The sequence below is a fragment of the Electrona antarctica genome, assembly GCF_951216825.1.
Source record: "Electrona antarctica genome assembly, contig: scaffold_482, whole genome shotgun sequence".
In the NCBI taxonomy this organism is placed as follows: Eukaryota; Metazoa; Chordata; class Actinopteri; order Myctophiformes; family Myctophidae; genus Electrona; species Electrona antarctica.
Window position 1 is genome coordinate 1 of NW_027638420.1, and position 18,795 is coordinate 18,795.

The 18,795-nt window shown below is 47.2% G+C and overlaps 1 protein-coding gene across 1 annotated transcript in view; it reads right to left on the minus strand.

The window, feature by feature from the left end:
* Positions 1–14,887: 14,887 nt before the first annotated feature.
* LOC306918098 (NACHT, LRR and PYD domains-containing protein 3-like) overlaps positions 14,888–18,795 on the minus strand; it is a 34,953-nt gene continuing 31,045 nt past the window's right edge. The window contains exons 7-10 of the mRNA XM_079530987.1: positions 17,821–17,994; positions 17,586–17,741; positions 16,193–16,233; positions 14,888–15,643 (exon numbers count right to left, since the gene is read on the minus strand). Coding sequence (XP_079387113.1) covers positions 15,042–15,643; positions 16,193–16,233; positions 17,586–17,741; positions 17,821–17,994 — 973 coding nt within the window. The 3' untranslated portion in view covers positions 14,888–15,041. The remainder of the gene's footprint in view (positions 15,644–16,192; positions 16,234–17,585; positions 17,742–17,820; positions 17,995–18,795) is intronic.

Below are 18,795 nucleotides of genomic sequence, written 5' to 3' on the forward strand. Positions count from 1 at the left end.
TAAACCCTATGTTTCTATATCAGTGGTGCTCACAGGGTTAAACCCTATGTTTCTATATCAGTGGTTCTTACAGGGTTAAAACCTCATATTTCTATATCAGTGGTTCTCACAGGGTTAAACCTCATGTTTCTATGTCAGTGGTTCTCACAGGGTTAAACCCTATGTTTCTATATCAGTGGTTCTCACAGGGTTAAAACCTCATGTTTCTATATCAGTGGTTCTCACAGGGTTACTTAAAACCTCATCTTTCTATATCAGTGGTTCAAAATACGTGTTCCCGTTCAGAATGGGTTAAGATTATTGTCTGTGTGGCGTGCGTGCTTGCGTGCGTGCGTGCATGTGTGCATTCGTGTGTGCGTGCGTGCGTGCATTCGTGCGTGCGTGCGTGCGTGCATTCGTGTGTGCGTGCGTGCATTCGTGCGTGCGTGCGTGCATTCGTGCGTGCGTGCGTGTGTGCATTCGTGTGTGCGTGCGCGCCTGCGCGCGTGCGTCTAATCTCAGTACAGAAAGTTAACTGCCACAAATTTACCTCTAAAATGTTTTTATTTCAGTTTTTTATTTTTTTACTGTATTGTATTAATTAAAGCAACCTTTTTTTTGCACAATGTAAACATTTGATTGAAGATGTGAGTAAATAATACAGTTAAAGTGAAATTAGGCTACATTTTATAGTTAAAATACAATGATTTACAAAACCCCTTAATTAGAGTAAATGTTCAATTTGTCCATTATCAATAAAACTACAACATCCATTGTAGCGCCCAAATCCTAAATTTGTGGCACTACTGGTTGCCGACAGTCGGGTTGTATAGTTAAGACGTGTGCTCCAGGAAGTGATGTCCAGACATGTTGGTATAATGAGGATTTATTATCTGTCTCTGCAGGCCTAATCACTACAGCATACATATAAATAAATGCAATAAACATACACTTGGCGGGGGGGTTCCAGAGGGGGGTCCTTGGGGGGGTTCCAGGGTCCTTGGGGGGGGGGGGGGGGGGGTTCCAGGGGGTCCTCATCCAGCTACAGTAAATGTGTTAATACTCATTTTAACCATATTTACATACTTTATACGTTGGCTATTTGAAATAGCAGATCTACAAGCTCACAGCGCATCACTTTGTGCCGCACTGCGAGCTGGTAGATCTGCCTTCTTTTAAATGTTTTGAAAAATTGTGTGTGTGTGTCTGTGTGTGTGTGTGTGTGTGTGTGTGTGTGTGTGTGTGTGCACATGTGTATGTGCTCATAGTGAATGATGTATTTAATGTGTATTGTGTTGTTTTCTCATCAGATTTCCAGCGTCTCACTCTGGACACAAACACAGCAAACAGAAAACTCTCTCTGTCTGAGAACAACAGGAAGGTGACACGGGATGGTCAGGATCATTCATATCCTGATCATCCTGACAGGTTTGAGTTCTGGGAGCAGGTTCTGAGTTCAGATAGTCTAGATGAACGCTGCTACAGTGAGATGGAGTTCAGTGGATGGGTTGGGATAGGAGTGACTGACAGAGACATCAGTAGGAAAGGAGAGGGTGGGGACTGTCTGCTTGGATACAATAAACAGTCCTGGAGTCTGTACTGTAGAGAGGGTCACCATGGTAACGATTACTCTGTCACACACAATAGTAAGGTGACTGTCCTTCCTATCCGTCCCTCTGGCTCCACCAGAGTAGCAGTGTATCTGGACCGTCCCGCTGGGACTCTGTCCTTCTACAGAGTATTAGAGGACACTCTGACACACCTGTACACCTTCCAGGCCACGTTCACTGAACCTCTATACGCTGGGTTCTTTGTTCACACTGACTCCTCTGTGTCTCTGTGTGAGGACAGACCGGATGTGAGGACAGACAGACAGGCTGTGGGGACAGACAGACAGGCTGTGAGGACAGACAGGCTGTGAGGACAGACAGGCTGTGAGGACAGACAGACAGGCTGTGAGGACAGACAGACAGGCTGTGAGGACAGACAGACAGTGTGTTATATCATAATGTAATAATCAGGAACAGGTGTGGTGGGGGGGTGCTTACAGAGGGGGGTCATCTGGGGTCACCATTAGGGTCATCTGGGGTCACTGTTAGGGTAATTTGGGTTCACCATTAGGGTCATCTGGGGTCACCGTTAGGGTCATCTGGGGTCACGGTTAGGGTCATCTGGGGTCACTGTTAGGGTCATTTGGGGTCACCATTAGGGTAATCTGGGGTCACCGTTAGGGTCATCTGGGGTCACCGTTAGGGTCATCTGGGGTCACCGTTAGGGTCATTTGGGGTCACCATTAGGGTCATCTGGGGTCACCGTTAGGGTCAACTGGGGTCACCATTAGGGTCATCTGGGGTCACCATTAGGGTCATCTGGGGTCGTTGACATGTAATGGTAGCACAGTGGTTCTCAACCAGCTTTTAAAGACCTCAAAGAAAGAGGCAAATATTGTGAGAAATGCAGATCTACAAGCTCACAATGTCATAACCGCTCATCACTCCACTGGCTCCCTGCCTGAGAGCCCCACAGAGGGTTGAACTGTGGAACCCCCTCCCCGCCCCCTGAGAGCCCCACAGAGGGTTGAACTGTGGAACCCCCTCCCCGCCCAATGAGAGCCTCACAGAGGGTTGAACTGTGGAACCCCCTCCCCGCCCAATGAGAGCCTCACAGAGGGTTGAACTGTGGAACCCCCTCCCTGCCCAATGAGAGCCTCACAGAGGGTTGAACTGTGGAACCCCCTCCCCGCCCAATGAGAGCCCCACAGAGGGTTGAACTGTGGAACCCCCCCATGGACCCCCCCCCCCCCCCCCCCCCCCCCAAGGACCCCCTTGATCTGCTTCTAGATCTGCTTCTAGATCTGCAAGCTCACAACGTGACTGAGCGATGCGTTGAGCTTGTAGATCTGCTATTTTGGATGAATGTTCACGTATTAAGACAAGCCCAACAAGGTTCTTTGTGGTTGTGAGCTTGTAGATCTGCTATTTTTCAGAGAACGTAATTGGTGTAGAGAAACAGATCCCTGAGGAACTCCAGTCAGTGACGTGAGTTTAAGTAAAAATACATTAAAAATACATTTAAAATTTAAAAGTTTAAGTGTAAGTAAGTGTTTCAGACAAAATAAAATCATTACAATTATGTTTTATTAATTAAAATCATTAGAATAATGTTTTATTTATTTAAATAAAGATATTGTAGCTTTAACCACTTGAACTGAACACGTTGTGAGCTTGTACATCTGATATTTTGGCAGATTTGGTGTCGAGGGAAAAGGAGGGGCCGAGTATAGGCCCCTGAGGGACTCCAGTGAGACAGACAGACAGACAGACAGACAGACAAGACAGACAGACAGGCAGACAGACAGATTAAGACCTGAGACCAGCTTCTACCAATGTTTTCTAAATCATGACAGTTTTCTGAAATGTGTGTTTCTATATCAGTGGTTCTCACAGGGTTAAACCCTATGGCCCTCATTTAAAAAAAATGTGCGTACGCCAAAATATGTGTGTACCCCGAAATTACCGCAATTTTCGGCATTTACGATTTGCGCCAAAGCTTGAATTTGAACTTGTGCCAAGACAAAAATCACGTCTGGTCGGGAGCTGTCGTACGCTTTGTCCTATGTATATGGGCTAAATGTAAACAAACCAGACAAGCCAACAAGTATAGTACCACGTGACACATATGTTGACGCCCCCTCCAGGAGATTTTGGTACACACTATAAAGAATCATTGATCACAACTATTGGTGTGACTATGAATGGTGGACCATAGTCTGTAATGAGTGACAGAAACCTACACCACATTAAATACTAGATTCATATCAAAATATTAACATACATAAAAAACACAATAATTAATGGTCGACTTCAATGTGAAACGGTGACTGACAGACCTTAACCGATTCTGGACGGGAACCCCTTTTGGTGTTTTAAGCATTATGTTATGCTTTAGCTATTGAAAAATAGCAGATCTACAAGCTCGTAGCGCGGCACTTGATCTGCTATTTTTGAAAGATCGTGACAATGTGGCGCAGCTCTTTGAATATGTATACCTTCAGAGCGAACGTTTTTAACTCTAATCTTTGCTTCTGGGGCGGTCCCTGCAACTACATATTTTCAGATGGGGGTCGACGGCCAATTACATATAATTTTTGGGGGTCCTTGACATGAAATAGTGTTAGAACCACCGATATAGAAACGTAGGGTTTTCAGAATACTGTCATGATATAGAAGACATTTAGTATAATCGTCCTCAGTTCTAAACGGTCCTGCTCCGACACGGTTAAATATTCTCATCAAATCAAACATTGCATCACAGCAGACAAACAGTCCAGCAGGGGGCGTAGTTACTCATACAGTCCACCAGGGGGCGTAGTTACTCATTTACCTGCCACTGTTTCTTGTTGACTTTCCGTCCTTCAATCTGTTGAGCTCTTTTCAACACGGCCTGAGAGTTCACTCTGACCCTGGAGACCCACTGCAGGTCTGGTAGAGAGACATAGACACACAGAGAGAGAGAGAGTTCACTGTCTGGTAGAGAGACATAGACACACACAGAGAGAGAGAGAGAGAGAGAGAGAGAGAGAGAGAGAGAGAGAGAGAGAGAGATGAACCCTGGACACCCACTGCAGGTCTGGTAGAGAGACATAGACACACAGAGAGAGAGTTCACTGTCTGAGAGAGAAGCATAGACGTACAGAGAGAGAGAGGACTCAAACTTGAATGTCTGAGACAGACATGGAGGGGCAGGTGGGCAACCCTTAGTGTTTTATTTAGCTGCCAGGGGCAGGTGGGCAACCCTTAGTGTTTTATTTAGCTGCCAGGGGCAGGTGGGCAAACCTTAGTGTTTAATTTAGCTGCTAGGGGCAGGTGGGCAACCCTTAGTGTTTTATTTAGCTGCCAGGGGCAGGTGGGCAAACCTTAGTGTTTTATTTAGCTGCCAGGGGCAGGTGGGCAAACCTTAGTGTTTTATTTAGCTGCCAGGGGCAGGTGGGCAACCCTTAGTGTTTTATTTAGCTGCCAGGGGCAGGTGGGCAAACCTTAGTGTTTAATTTAGCTGCTAGGGGCAGGTGGGCAACCCTTAGTGTTTTATTTAGCTGCCAGGGGCAGGTGGGCAACCCTTAGGCCCTTTCCCAATTCCCCCCTTCTCCATCGCCCTTCCTCTTGCTGATGCGCGTTCACGTGAGGAGGAAGGGTTATCTCAATTCTCTTTGGAGCGAGGGGTAGGGCCGAGGGGTAGGGTTAGGATCCCCTTCAAACCAAGGGATATCGCGACCAGACTTAAAACGGAGGGACATGACACAGAGGGCGGAAGGCGGACGAGGTAAGACGCCTTTTCAGTCCTTTATTATGGAACTTATGGAAGAATATGATATTAACCAATATTATTTGAATGTGTTAACAATCTGCATCGCCAAAAATATCGCAATCTCTAGCAAAGGTTAACGTTACCTCACTTGAACTAACGATATGCTACGGCGTTGCATTCATACAACGTTATGGTAACGTTGAAATGAAATGAAATGAAATGAAATGAAATGAAATCTATATTTACCCAGGGTATCTGGGCTAAGCTCAAGAACTTGTTTCCAGCCAGGCCCTGCTCATAGAACACATTTCATCGTAGTGGTTGATGCCTTGTTCAAGGGCATTTCAGCGGTGGTAATTTTAACGTGTCGGACGGCTGATTCGAACTGGGAACCTTCCGGTATCTAGACCGCGCCGCTATCCGTTCGGCTGCCACGTTACCCATTAATTTCGCATCGGCGCTTTATTATTTTTTATTTACCGCCGGTGCCCCGGTGGAAAAACTCGGATGCAAACTACTAGCTTAACTAGCAGGCATCAGTCCGACCCCCAGACCACGATATGTCAACATTCTGCAGTTTTGGAGCTCTTAAAAGCCGTGAAATAGCCTACTGTACCTACATAACGCTGCCGCTGCATAACGTTGGCTACTCGCTGCAGTCATAGCTGGTATGGTTTTATCATGACCAATGTTATGATAATCCCCACAAGTTGCAAAAGTTACATAACTAACTAGAAAAAGTGCCCTTCTGGGCACAGGTCTCCACCAGGAGGATAGGAGTGTGTGTGATGTTTGGCAAAATGTTTAATGTAATGTAATATTCTTTTGTTTGTTTGTTTCTTGCAACAATTTTCTTCATTTTGTTGAGGAAATGCAGAGCCAGATCACTCATAGCATCTCTGAGGATAACTAATTAGCAATGGTGTTGTTTTTCCCCCCCCAGGCAAACCAGCTATGGAACAGACTGCAAGCTGCTGTACAGCCTGTACATTGGATGGAGATGGATCACGATTGTCCTAAATGTTGTTGAATTTGAAACATTATCATTCATATTATTATTAGCATACCACGACTTCCATGATAGAAAATGACTCTGTTCTTAATGATATTAAAAACAATGAACACAGTGACCACAGCCCCTTCTTTCTATACTGTAAATTGTTTTTCCTTTTTCTAACCCTGTAGGCTATATGATATATAACTGTACCCATTATATACAAACTGTTAATACAATAATCAATGAATCAGGTACAACTGTTGAGCAGTGTGTCAGAATGAGCTATATCTAGCTGAATTACATTCTGGTGGGCTACCAAGATGAGACAAGATTACAATATATTTATTTCATCATAACCACAGCCATAAACATTTACGTTCCATCTCTTCTCCCAAAATAGCCGATCTACAGCTTATAGCAGTGGTTTCCAAAGTGGGGTCTGGGGACCCCCAGGGGTCCTTGAGAGACTTCCAGGGGGTCCCCAGCTAAATGATAGTTTGGAACCAAATGGACCCATAAGGGTCCATTTGTACACTCTCAGAGTTAATTAACATTGCTTTTACAATATAAATTGGGGATCCCAGAGACAGAAATGCCATCAAATGGGGGTCCATGGACTAATGCATGTCACACTGGTGGTCCGTGACACTGCTAGATTCGTAAAAATATATGGGGTGCCTGGCATATCTATTCAAATGGGGTTCTGCGGGCTAATTCGTGTCAATTTGGGGGTCCTTGACATGAAAAAGTTTGGGGACCACTGGCCTGTAGTGAGCTTGCAGATCAGCTATTTTCTGAGAACAGGTTGTATATCAATATATCAATATCTACAAGGGACGTTCAATATTTAGGGACGTTCCAATTCCTAGGGTGATGATTTATCCCCCTACCCCTTGACACTCATTATGTAGGGGCAAGGGGAAGGGGCAAGGGATAAGGGGTAGGGCCAAGGGCCTTTGTGTTTTATTTAGCTGCCAGGGGCAGGTGGGCAATCTTTACTGACATTATGACAATTATGACATCACAAGCTTGTTAGATATGCCATTTGACATGTACATCTATGTTTACATGTAAACGCATTGACTTCATAATCTTATTGTAACAACGTGCATCTTTCATATATTGTATCTGTCCGTCAGATCAAAGAGTTTTGGATGATTTTACAATTTACAAATACAAATACACCGTAGAAATGTTAGGAGCTGTTGGTAGGGCGTTCCACATTTTGGTGGCATAGGAGCGAAAATAATTTAGTCCCTTGTTTGTGCCGAATCTGGGTTGTACATGGTTCCTTGCACTCCCTCTGGTGTTGTGGGTGTGGACTTCGTTAACATTAAGGAAGTATCTAGACAGGTACATGGGTATCTTAGTGAAGTATCTAGACAGGTACATGGGTATCTTAGTGAAGTATTTAGACAGGTACATGGGTATCTTAGTGAAGTATCTAGACAGGTACATGGGTATCTTAGTGAAGTATTTAGACAGGTACATGGGTATCTTGGTGAAGTATTTAGACAGGTACATGGGTATCTTAGTGAAGTATCTAGACAGGTACATGGGTATCTTAGTGAAGTATCTAGACAGGTACATGGGTATCTTAGTGAAGTATTTAGACAGGTACATGGGTATCTTAGTGAAGTATTTAGACAGGTACATGGGTATCTTAGTGAAGTATCTAGACAGGTACATGGGTATCTTAGTGAAGTATCTAGACAGGTACATGGGTATCTTAGTGAAGTATCTAGACAGGTACATGGGTATCTTAGTGAAGTATCTAGACAGGTACATGGGTATCTTAGTGAAGTATCTAGACAGGTACATGGGTATCTTGGTGGTGTATCGAATCTTGTGGACCAGACCCATTGCAAGATGCTGTACTCTGTCGTTTCTTAGCTCATAACATGTCTACGGTGGATTTTTATGAAAAACAAGCTCGGCAGATTGAAAGAGGATAATTCAAGCTTGGACTACAGCTGCAATGTTGGTGAGTTTAACGTTGTGTAAGACAAGCAGATCGCAAACCAAATTGGATGAGTGGGGAGTCAATGGAGGGTATTGCAACAAAATCTAGAGTTGCAAATTGCGGCTAGAATATCTATATAATTAAACTATGAGTCTACACTATAGAGTCTACATGTCTACATAAAATGCTAAATTACATAAATTGAGTCTTTGCACTCCTGTGAGGTCGTCGAGGATGGTTAAGTAGGGCAACTTCTAAAACATGTAAACACTAAATGTAAAAACAGTAAAATGTTACCCAGGTTGATTCCAGGATTCCGTGCAGACATGTTGATCTCACACAGGATCGATCTATTGATCTATTGAATGATAGATGTATAGATTTATAGATCAGGTGAATCCACAGATGCAGATGTTGTTTAAAAACACTTTGTTCTTTAACTGGAATAACGCATAGAGTATATATATATAATAGAGACTGAACTGGCGCGAAGCTCCGCCCCCCCAGCTATTCATGTCAGTGGAAGTTGCTCAGTGGCGTTTTGAAGCACCCGGAAGACTGCCGGAAGTCCCTCCCAGGACCTCAACTTTGAGGTCCTGAGTGACGTAGGGCAACCGAGCGCTCAACGTTAAAGCCCAGCTGCACGGGGTTTCCCGGTCATGAATCCACGGGTCCGCCTGTAGTCCCTCCTCCTACCACTAGGACCCAGAGCTTCAACGTTGGAAAGTCTGCCTGCCCCCTTGGAATAACGTGACTGTTGCTCCTACTTCCTGAGAGGATAGGCACCGCCCCCTCCGTCTGCACCAATCACAGCCAGGCACCACCGGGGCGGTGGTGGGCCGGGCCCTCCGTCTGAACCAATCACAGCCGGGCATTCCTCAACGTCACAGCAGCTCTGGTGTCTATTTGCTGCTCAGAGCTCACATCCGGTCTATGCACGTGACACCACCGACCGTTTCCGTATCCGCTCTCAGACCGGATGTGAACGCTGACGGTAAAGGGAACCAATCGGCGCTCACCACGTCATCAAGTTGCCAGGTAATGGCGACAGAAATAAGCAAAAGGTCTGAAAATGTAAAATCGTAGCAGAAAAGAAAGAAAAGCTTGCAGCAGAAGACAACACAGGTCATTATGAATGTGCAGTAGGACTTACTATGCAAAACTAAAACATCAAATAAAATATTTTAAAATAAATAAATAGAGATAAATGCATACAGTTGGAGTGGTGATGTCATTACTTCATCCAAACTTTTAGTGTCTAGAAGAAAAACAACAAAAAAGTCTTGTATCCTGCCTTATTTTTAATACAAATTTTTTGATCTGTCCAAAACATTGTGTTTATTGTAATGATTATTTGTCACAACAAGAATTGGTAAACGTCTTTAAATAAATACTTTCTGAGATGCTTGATTGATTGAAGTATTTATTAACAGTTTGCAGAATTACAGCACATTTCAAGCACAACTCAATACAAAGACTGTTAACTGTGAGTGGACGACGCCATGAAGCATTACACTTGTTTACAAGAGGGTCCACCGTGTTCAATTCATCAGAGATTTACAAATATAGGCTACTCGCATTCTTAGCACTAGACCAGGGCTGTTCACCAGGGGGTCCCTAGGGGTCCCTAGGGGGTCCCCATGTCTATGGGGAAAATGAATGGGGAATTATTTCCTGGGCCCCCTCGTCGTCATGAAAGGGGGCGGGGCTGTGAAATGTAGCCATTCTGCACCTGTTCATTATAAGTACTTCAATCAATCAAAACCAGGCTGTGTTCACTGAGCCTGTTTCACCACCAGATGGCAGCATAACACCAGCATGGACCTGGAAGGTATGCGTGCGGCGTGCGTGCGGCGTGCGTGTCACAGTGCGTGCGGCGTGCGTGTCACAGTGCGTGCGGCGTGCGGTGTGCGTGTCACAGTGCGTGCGGCGTGTGTGTCACAATGCGTGTCACAGTGCGTGCGGCGTGCGTGACACAGTGCGTGCGGCGTGCGTGTCAGTGCGTGCGGCGTGCGTGTCACAGTGCGTGCGGCGTGCGGCGTGCGTGTCAGTGCGTGCGGCGTGCGTGTCACAGTGCGTGTCACAGTGCGTGCGGCGTGCGTGTCAGTGCGTGCGGCGTGCGTGTCACAGTGCGTGCGGCGTGCGTGTCACAGTGCGTGTCACAGTGCGTGCGGCGTGCGTGCCACAGTGCGTGTCACAGTGCGTGCGGCGTGCGTGTCAGTGCGTGCGGCGTGCGTGTCACAGTGCGTGCGGCGTGCGTGTCACAGTGCGTGTCACAGTGCGTGCGGCGTGCGTGTCACAGTGCGTGCGGCGTGCGTGTCAGTGCGTACGGCGTGCGTGTCATAGTGCGTGCGGCATGCGTGTCACAGTGCGTGCGGCGTGCGTGTCACAGTGCGTGCGGCGTGCGTGTCACAGTGCGTGTCACAGTGTGTGCGGCGTGCGTGTCACAGTGCGTGCGTGCGTGCGTGTCACAGTGCGTGCGGCGTGCGTGCGTGCGTGTCACAGTGTGTGCGGCGTGCGTGTCACAGTGCGTGCGGCGTGCGTGCGTGTCACAGTGCGTGCGGTGTGCGTGTCACAGTGCGTGCGTGCGTGCGTGCGTGTCACAGTGCGTGTGGCGTGCGTGTCACAGTGCGTGCCACAGTGCGTGCGGCGTGCGTGCGTGTCACAGTGCGTGCGTGTCAAAGTGCGTGTCAGTGCGTGTCACAGTGCGTGCGTGTCACAGTGCGTGCGGCGTGCGTGTCACAGTGCGTGTCACAGTGCGTGAAAGAAAAACATTTTGGAGGTAAATGTGTGCAGTTCACTTTCTGTACTGAGATCTCAGACAGTGTTTTTTGACAGTATTGTATTAACCCATTCTGGACGGGAACCCCTTTTGGTGTTTTAACTAAGCATTATGTTGCGTGCGGCGTGCGTGTCACAGTGCGTGTCACAGTGCGTGTCACAGTGCGTGTCACAGTGCGTGCGGCGTGCGTGTCACAGTGCGTGTCACAGTGCGTGTCACAGTGCGTGTCACAGTGCGTGCGGCGTGCGTGTCACAGTGCGTGTCACAGTGCGTGTCACAGTGCGTGAAAGAAAAACATTTTGGAGGTAAATGTGTGCAGTTCACTTTCTGTACTGAGATCTCAGACAGTATTGTATTAACCCATTCTGGACGGGAACCCCTTTTGGTGTTTTAACTAAGTTTTAACTAACTTTTGATGACGTCATCGCGTCGCGCCGGCGTCGTGCAAAGGCTTATGGGAAATTGAGTCCCTATTGTTTACAATGTGGCGAATCTGCCGGAGGAACAAGCCGCGCGCTGCCCGGTCTGTTGTCGTTATACCGCCGCTGTGGAATACTTTATCACAGATTACACCGTTTTAAAGTGGATTTACATGATAAGGTTTTAATTAAAGCATTTGTCACAGTGCGTGCGGCGTGCGTGTCACAGTGTGTGCGGCGTGCGTGTCACAGTGCGTGTCACAGTGCGTGTCACAGTGCGTGCGGCGTGCGTGACACAGTGCGTGTCACAGTGCGTGCGGCGTGCGTGTCACAGTGCGTGCGGCGTGCGTGTCACAGTGCGTGCGGCGTGCATGTCACAGTGCGTGTCACAGTGCGTGCGGCGTGCGTGTCACAGTGCGTGCGGCGTGCGTGTCGGCGTGCGTGTCACAGTGCGTGCGGCGTGCGTGTCACAGTGCGTGCGGCGTGCATGTCACAGTGCGTGCGGCGTGCGTGTCAGTGCGTGCAGCGTGCGTGTCACAGTGCGTGCGGCGTGCGTGTCACAGTGCGTGTCACAGTGCGTGTCACAGTGCGTGCGGCGTGCGTGTCAGTGCGTGCGGCGTGCGTGTCACAGTGCGTGCGGCGTGCGTGTCAGTGCGTGTCACAGTGCGTGCGGCCTGCGTGTCACAGTGCGTGTCACAGTGCGTGCGGCGTGCGTGTCACAGGGCGTGCGGCGTGCGTGTCACAGTGCGTGCGGCGTGCGTGTCACAGTGCGTGCGGCGTGCGTGTCACAGCGCGTGCGGCATGCGTGTCACAGTGCGTGCGGCGTGCGTGTCACAGTGCGTGTCACAGTGCGTGTCACAGTGTGTGCGGCGTGCGTGTCACAGTGCGTGCGTGCGTGCGTGTCACAGTGCGTGCGGCGTGCGTGCGTGCGTGTCACAGTGTGTGCGGCGTGCGTGTCACAGTGCGTGCGGCGTGCGTGCGTGTCACAGTGCGTGCGGCGTGCGTGTCACAGTGCGTGCGTGCGTGCGTGCGTGCGTGTCACAGTGCGTGTGGCGTGCGTGTCACAGTGCGTGCCACATTGCGTGCGGCGTGCGTGCGTGCGTGTCACAGTGCATGCGGCGTGCGTGTCACAGTGCGTGCGTGCGTGTCACAGTGCGTGCGTGTCACAGTGCGTGTCAGTGCGTGTCACAGTGCGTGCGTGCGTGTAACAGTGCGTGCGGCGTGAGTGTCACAGTGCGTGTCACAGTGCGTGTCACAGTGCGTGAAAGAAAAACATTTTGGAGGTAAATGTGTGCAGTTCACTTTCTGTACTGAGATCTCAGACAGTGTTTTTTGACAGTATTGTATTAACCCATTCTGGACGGGAACCCCTTTTGGTGTTTTAACTAAGCATTATGTTATACTTTAGCTATTGAAAAATAGCAGATCTACAAGCTCATATCGCGCCACGCTACGAGCTTGTAGATCTGCTATTTTTGAAAAATTGTGAAAATGCGGCACAAATCTTTGAATATATATTTAAGACTTTTTTTTATTTGGACGTCAGTTAAACACTTTGACTTCTTAACACGACTTCCCCCGAGTTAATTAATTGGCGTGCGTGTCACAGTGCGTGCGGCGTGCATGTCACAGTGCGTGTCACAGTGCGTGCGGCGTGCGTGTCACAGTGCGTGCGGCGTGCGTGTCACAGTGCGTGTCACAGTGCGTGCGGCGTGCGTGTCACAATGCGTGCGGCGTGCGTGTCACAGTGCGTGTCACAGTGCGTGCGGCGTGCGCGTCACAGTGCGTGCGGTGTACGTGTCACAGTGCGTGCGGCGTGCGTGTCACAGTGCGTGTCACAGTGCGTGCGGCGTGCGTGTCACAGTGCGTGCGGCGTGCGTGTCACAGTGCGTGCGGCGTGCGTGTCACAGTGCGTGCGGCGTGCGTGTCACAGTGCGTGCGGCGTGCGTGTCACAGTGCGTGCGGCGTGCGTGTCACAGTGCGTGTCACAGTGCGTGCGGCGTGCGTGTCTGCCTAATGATGATGTCACTGGTGGACGGGTGTCCGAACTGCCCAAAGCCCTCCTATGAGACACAGACTGAGTAGGAGAAAATGGTGGTGTTTTATCATGAACATTAGTGAGGACCAATTTTATGAAGAGATGTTGAAAAGTGGTGAAGTGGTCCCTTAAGTCATACGGGCAATCCACCGGACAGAATGGGATCCGAGGCGCGTTTTGATGACGTCATCGCGTCGCGCCGGCGTCGTGCAAAGGCTTATGGGAAATTGAGTCCCTATTGTTTACAATGTGGCGAATCTGCCGGAGGAACAAGCCGCGCGCTGTCTGTTGTCGTTATACCGCCGCTGTGGAATACTTTATCACAGATTACACCGTTTTAAAGTGGATTTACATGATAAGGTTTTAATTAAAGCATTTTGTGCACAATGTAAACACAACAAGCACTGGTTACATGTTATTGAAGATATGAGTAAATAATAAACATGAAAGGTTCAACATAACAGTGAAATTACATTTTATAGTTAAAATACAATGATTTACAAAACCCCTAAATTTGAGTAAATGTTCAATTTGTCCATTATCAATAAAACTATATCCATGTTTAAATGTTATCTCATCCATTATGAATAAAACTACAATTTTCATGTTTAAATGTTCTCTCATCCATTATCAATAAAACTACAATATCCATGTTTAAATGTTCTCTACATCCTGACAGAAACTTGGAATTGAGTTACATTTACTTTGACTCGGTTTTAATAATAATAATAATGGATTTTATTTATAATCTCAAAGTGCTACAGTGAGCAAATGCAAAAGAATACAAATAAAAACATAAGAAGCATTAAAACCATCTAAGAAAAGGGAACACAAACAAAAAGGGCAAGATATAAAAACGCTTTGTTAAAAAGGAAAGTCTTAAGTCCTCTCTTAAATGAGTCAACCCTCTGTGGGGCTCTCATTGGGCGGGGAGGTGGTTCCACAGTTCAACCCTCTGTGGGGCTCTCATTGGGCGGGGAGGGGGTTCCACAGTTCAACCCTCTGTGAGGCTCTCATTGGGCGGGGAGGGGGTTCCACAGTTCAACCCTCTGTGAGGCTCTCATTGGGCGGGGAGGGGGTTCCACAGTTCAGCCCTCTGTGAGGCTCTCATTGGGCGGGGAGGGGGTTCCACAGTTCAACCCTCTGTGGGGCTCTCAGGCAGGGAGCCAGTGGAGTGATGAGCAGTTATGGCATTGTGAGCTTGTAGATCTGCATTTTTCACAATATTTGCCTCTTTCTTTGAGGTCTTTAAAAGCTGGTTGGGAACCACAGTGCTACTTTTACATGTCAACGACCCCAGATGACCCTAACAGTGACCCCAAATAACCCTAACAGTGACCCCAAATAACCCTAACAGTGACCCCAAATGACCCTAACCGCCCCCCCCACCACACCTGTTCCTGATTATTACATTATAATATAACACACTGTCTGTCTGTCTGTCCTCACAGCCTGTCTGTCTGTCCTCACAGCCTGTCTGTCTGTCCTCACAGCCTGTCTGTCTGTCCTCACAGCCTGTCTGTCCTCACAGCCTGTCTGTCCTCACAGCATGTCTGTCCTCACAGCATGTCTGTCTGTCTGTCTGTCCTCACAGCCTGTCTGTCTGTCCTCACAGACTGTCTGTCCTCACACAGAGACACAGAGGAGTCAGGACTAACACAGAACCCAGCGTATAGAGGTCCAGTGAACGTGGCCTGGAAGGTGTACAGGTGTGTCAGAGTGTCCTCTAACACTCTGTAGAAGGACAGAGTCCCAGCGGGACGGTCCAGATACACTGCTACTCTGGTGGAGCCAGAGGGACGGATAGGAAGGACAGTCACCTTACTATTGTGTGTGACAGAGTAATCGTTACCATGGTGACCCTCTCTACAGGACAGACCCCAGGACTGTTTATACCATCCAAGCCAACAGTCCCTTTCCTTTCCTTTCCTACTGATGTCTCTGTCAGTCACTCCTATCCCAACCTCTCCACTGAACTCCATCTCACTGTAGCAGCGTTCATCTAGACTATCTGAACTCAGAACCTGAGGATAGAACTTAAACCTGTCAGGATGATCAGGATATGAATGATCCTGATCATCGTTTGTCACCTTCCTGTTGTTCTCAGACAGAGAGAGGTCACTGTTTGCTGTGTTTGTGTCCAGAGTGAGACGCTGGAAATCTGATGAGAAAACAACACAGTACACATTAAATACACACACACACACACACACACACACACACACACACACACACACACACACACACACACACACACACACACACACACACACACACACACACACACACACACACACACACACACACACACACACACACACACTACAGTCCATGGACTACAGTATATACGTTGGCTATTTAAAAATAGCAGATCTACAAGCTCACAGCACATCACTGCGCGCTGCGAACTTGTACATCTGATATAGAAAGTTTGTGTGTGTGTGTGTGTGTGTGTGTGTGTGCGGTGTAGAGGGAAACAGAGCCCTGAGGAACTTCAAATCAGTTCCACAACATGTTGCAACGCAACACGTTGTGAGCTTGAAGATCTGATATTTTCAGCAGATTTGGTGTAGAGAGAAAAGGAGGGTCCGAGGATAGATCCCTGAGGGACCCCAGTGAGACAGACAGACAGACAGACAGACAGACAGACAGACAGACAGACAGACAGACAGACAGACAGACAGACAGACAGACAGACAGACAGACTCACAGCGTTGAGGTTTAGTCCAGTGTTCTCCTCCATGATTCACACTGTAGGAAGTAGAACAACAATGAATCAAGTCAAAACCTCTGCTGCTTAATGTCTCACATCGGCCTATTTTAGTCGCACCAAATATTTACTAAACACATTTTGTCATCATTCTCCCACAGACTCTGTCCAAACATCACACACATTGGTACCATATCTCTATGGTCATGTGATTAAGACTCTGTCCAAACATCACACACATTGGTACCATATCTCTATGGTCATGTGATTAAGACTCTGTCCAAACATCACACACATTGGTACCATATCTCTACGGTCATGTGATTAAGACTCTGTCCAAACATCACAGACATTGGTAGCATATCTCTATGGTCATGTGATTAAGACTCTGTCCAAACATCACACACATTGGTACCATATCTCTACGGTCATGTGATTAAGACTCTGTCCAAACATCACACACATTGGTACCATATCTCTATGGTCATGTGATTAAGACTCTGTCCAAACATCACACACATTGGTACCATATCTCTATGGTCATGTGATTAAGACTCTGTCCAAACATCACACACATTGGTACCATATCTCTATGGTCATGTGATTAAGACTCTGTCCAAACATCACACACATTGGTACCATATCTCTATGGTCATGTGATTAAGACACATCTCTCAGATTTGGATTAGATTTCAACAAAATGTTTCAAATCATGAACGATTGCCTGTGAAACATTGCTGGCCCACAATAAGCTGCCCGTCCTGGCGTTGTATAAATGATTTATTTATACATATTACATATAGCTTTACACAGATTGTGCATTACATTCACACACATATTCATACACACACATTCACACACATATTCATACACACATATCCATACACACACATTCACACACACACATTCACACACCTTTACATAGATTGTGCATTACATTCACCCATTCACACACCTTTACATAGATTGTGCATCACACACACACACACACACACACACACACACACACACACACACACACACACACACACACACACACACACACACACACACACACACACACACACACACACACACACACACACACACCCAGGGATCGAACCGGGAACCTCACGGTTCCCATCCGGCCACTCTACCGCTGATCCACTGCCATCTATCTGCACTTTATGGGTCCGCCTGGCCAGTTAAACATTCTACACTGTACTGACCAACATGGACACAGTCCTATAGTCTACTGACCAACATGGACACAGTCCTATAGTCTACTGACCAACATGGACACAGTCCTATAGTCTACTGACCAACATGGACACAGTCCTATAGTCTACTGACCACCATGGACACAGTCTATAGTCTACTGACCAACATGGACACAGTCCTATAGTCGACTCACTTGACAGTCTCCAGGGCAGCAGACAGCTCCTTCAGAGCAGAGTCTCCTAAGTGGCTGAAGTTCAAGTCCAGCTGTTTCAGCTGGGAGGAGGGGTTGGAGGTCACAGCTGAAGCCAGAGAAGAACAGCCTTCCTCTGTGACTCCACAGCCTGACAACCTGCAGAGAAATACACATTTAACAAAGTGCTGTTGATGTTCGAGTAGAGATCCACACAGAGAGAACACACATTATTTACCCCAGGATCTTCAGTCCACACTGTGGACTCTTCAGTAACGCAGAGAGCTGGAGCAGTTGTGATTCCTGCAGGCAGATGAAACTGAGGTCCAATTCTCTCAGATGGAGAAGATTAGAGCTGAGAGCTGAGAGCAGAACTTCAAATCCTGTCTGTGTGAAGGTACAGCCAGCAAGTCTGTAATTACACATGAAATATCTGGACTGAATAACAGTTTTGGAGTAAAGACCCCAAGAGATGGAAATAAAATCTGTGCGTGTGTGTGCGTGTCAACATCGCTCTACATACTGTAATCACTGTGCCTCATTAGTTCACATATTGTAGTTACTGTACCGTAGCATTGATAATGATAATCCCCTAGCAGCCATGATGGATCACATATTGTAGTTACTGTACCGTAGCATTGATAATGTCGTGTTAATTATGGGTGTGCGAGATGTATTCTCAGATATTGGGGAAGAAAATATATATAGATTATGGTGTCTAGGTGTATTTCCAAAGAAGAGAGAATTACAGCTCATTGGTGAGTTAAGAAGAACCTAGGAGGTCATAAATGCCAGGCCACTTCCTTGCTGGGGGGTTGGCTGCTGGTCAGCATTCCAGCTGTAAAGGGTCTATAGTTTATGGCGCCTCCCAGGGCAGTGTCAACTCACACAAATAGAACATGGAAATGGGGATTAAGTAACTTCTATCTTTAATCCCTTTCAATTGTGTAAATGTGTTCTAGATAACCTATTATATATTGGGTTGGTAAAAAGGCTAAATGATAAATACCTGTAATAATCTAAACAGTTTAATCTAGGCAGAAGTAGTGGGCATTACAGGGATTGTAATAGGAACCGGCTGCTGTAGCCAGAGGTGCAGGCAGGATGGTCTGTGGCTTCTGATTGGTTGAAAGTGTTTAGCAGGGAGGTGTGACATCAGTCATAGAGCTTGCTTTAATATACTGACAAAGCAATGATAGACCAGATTCACCAA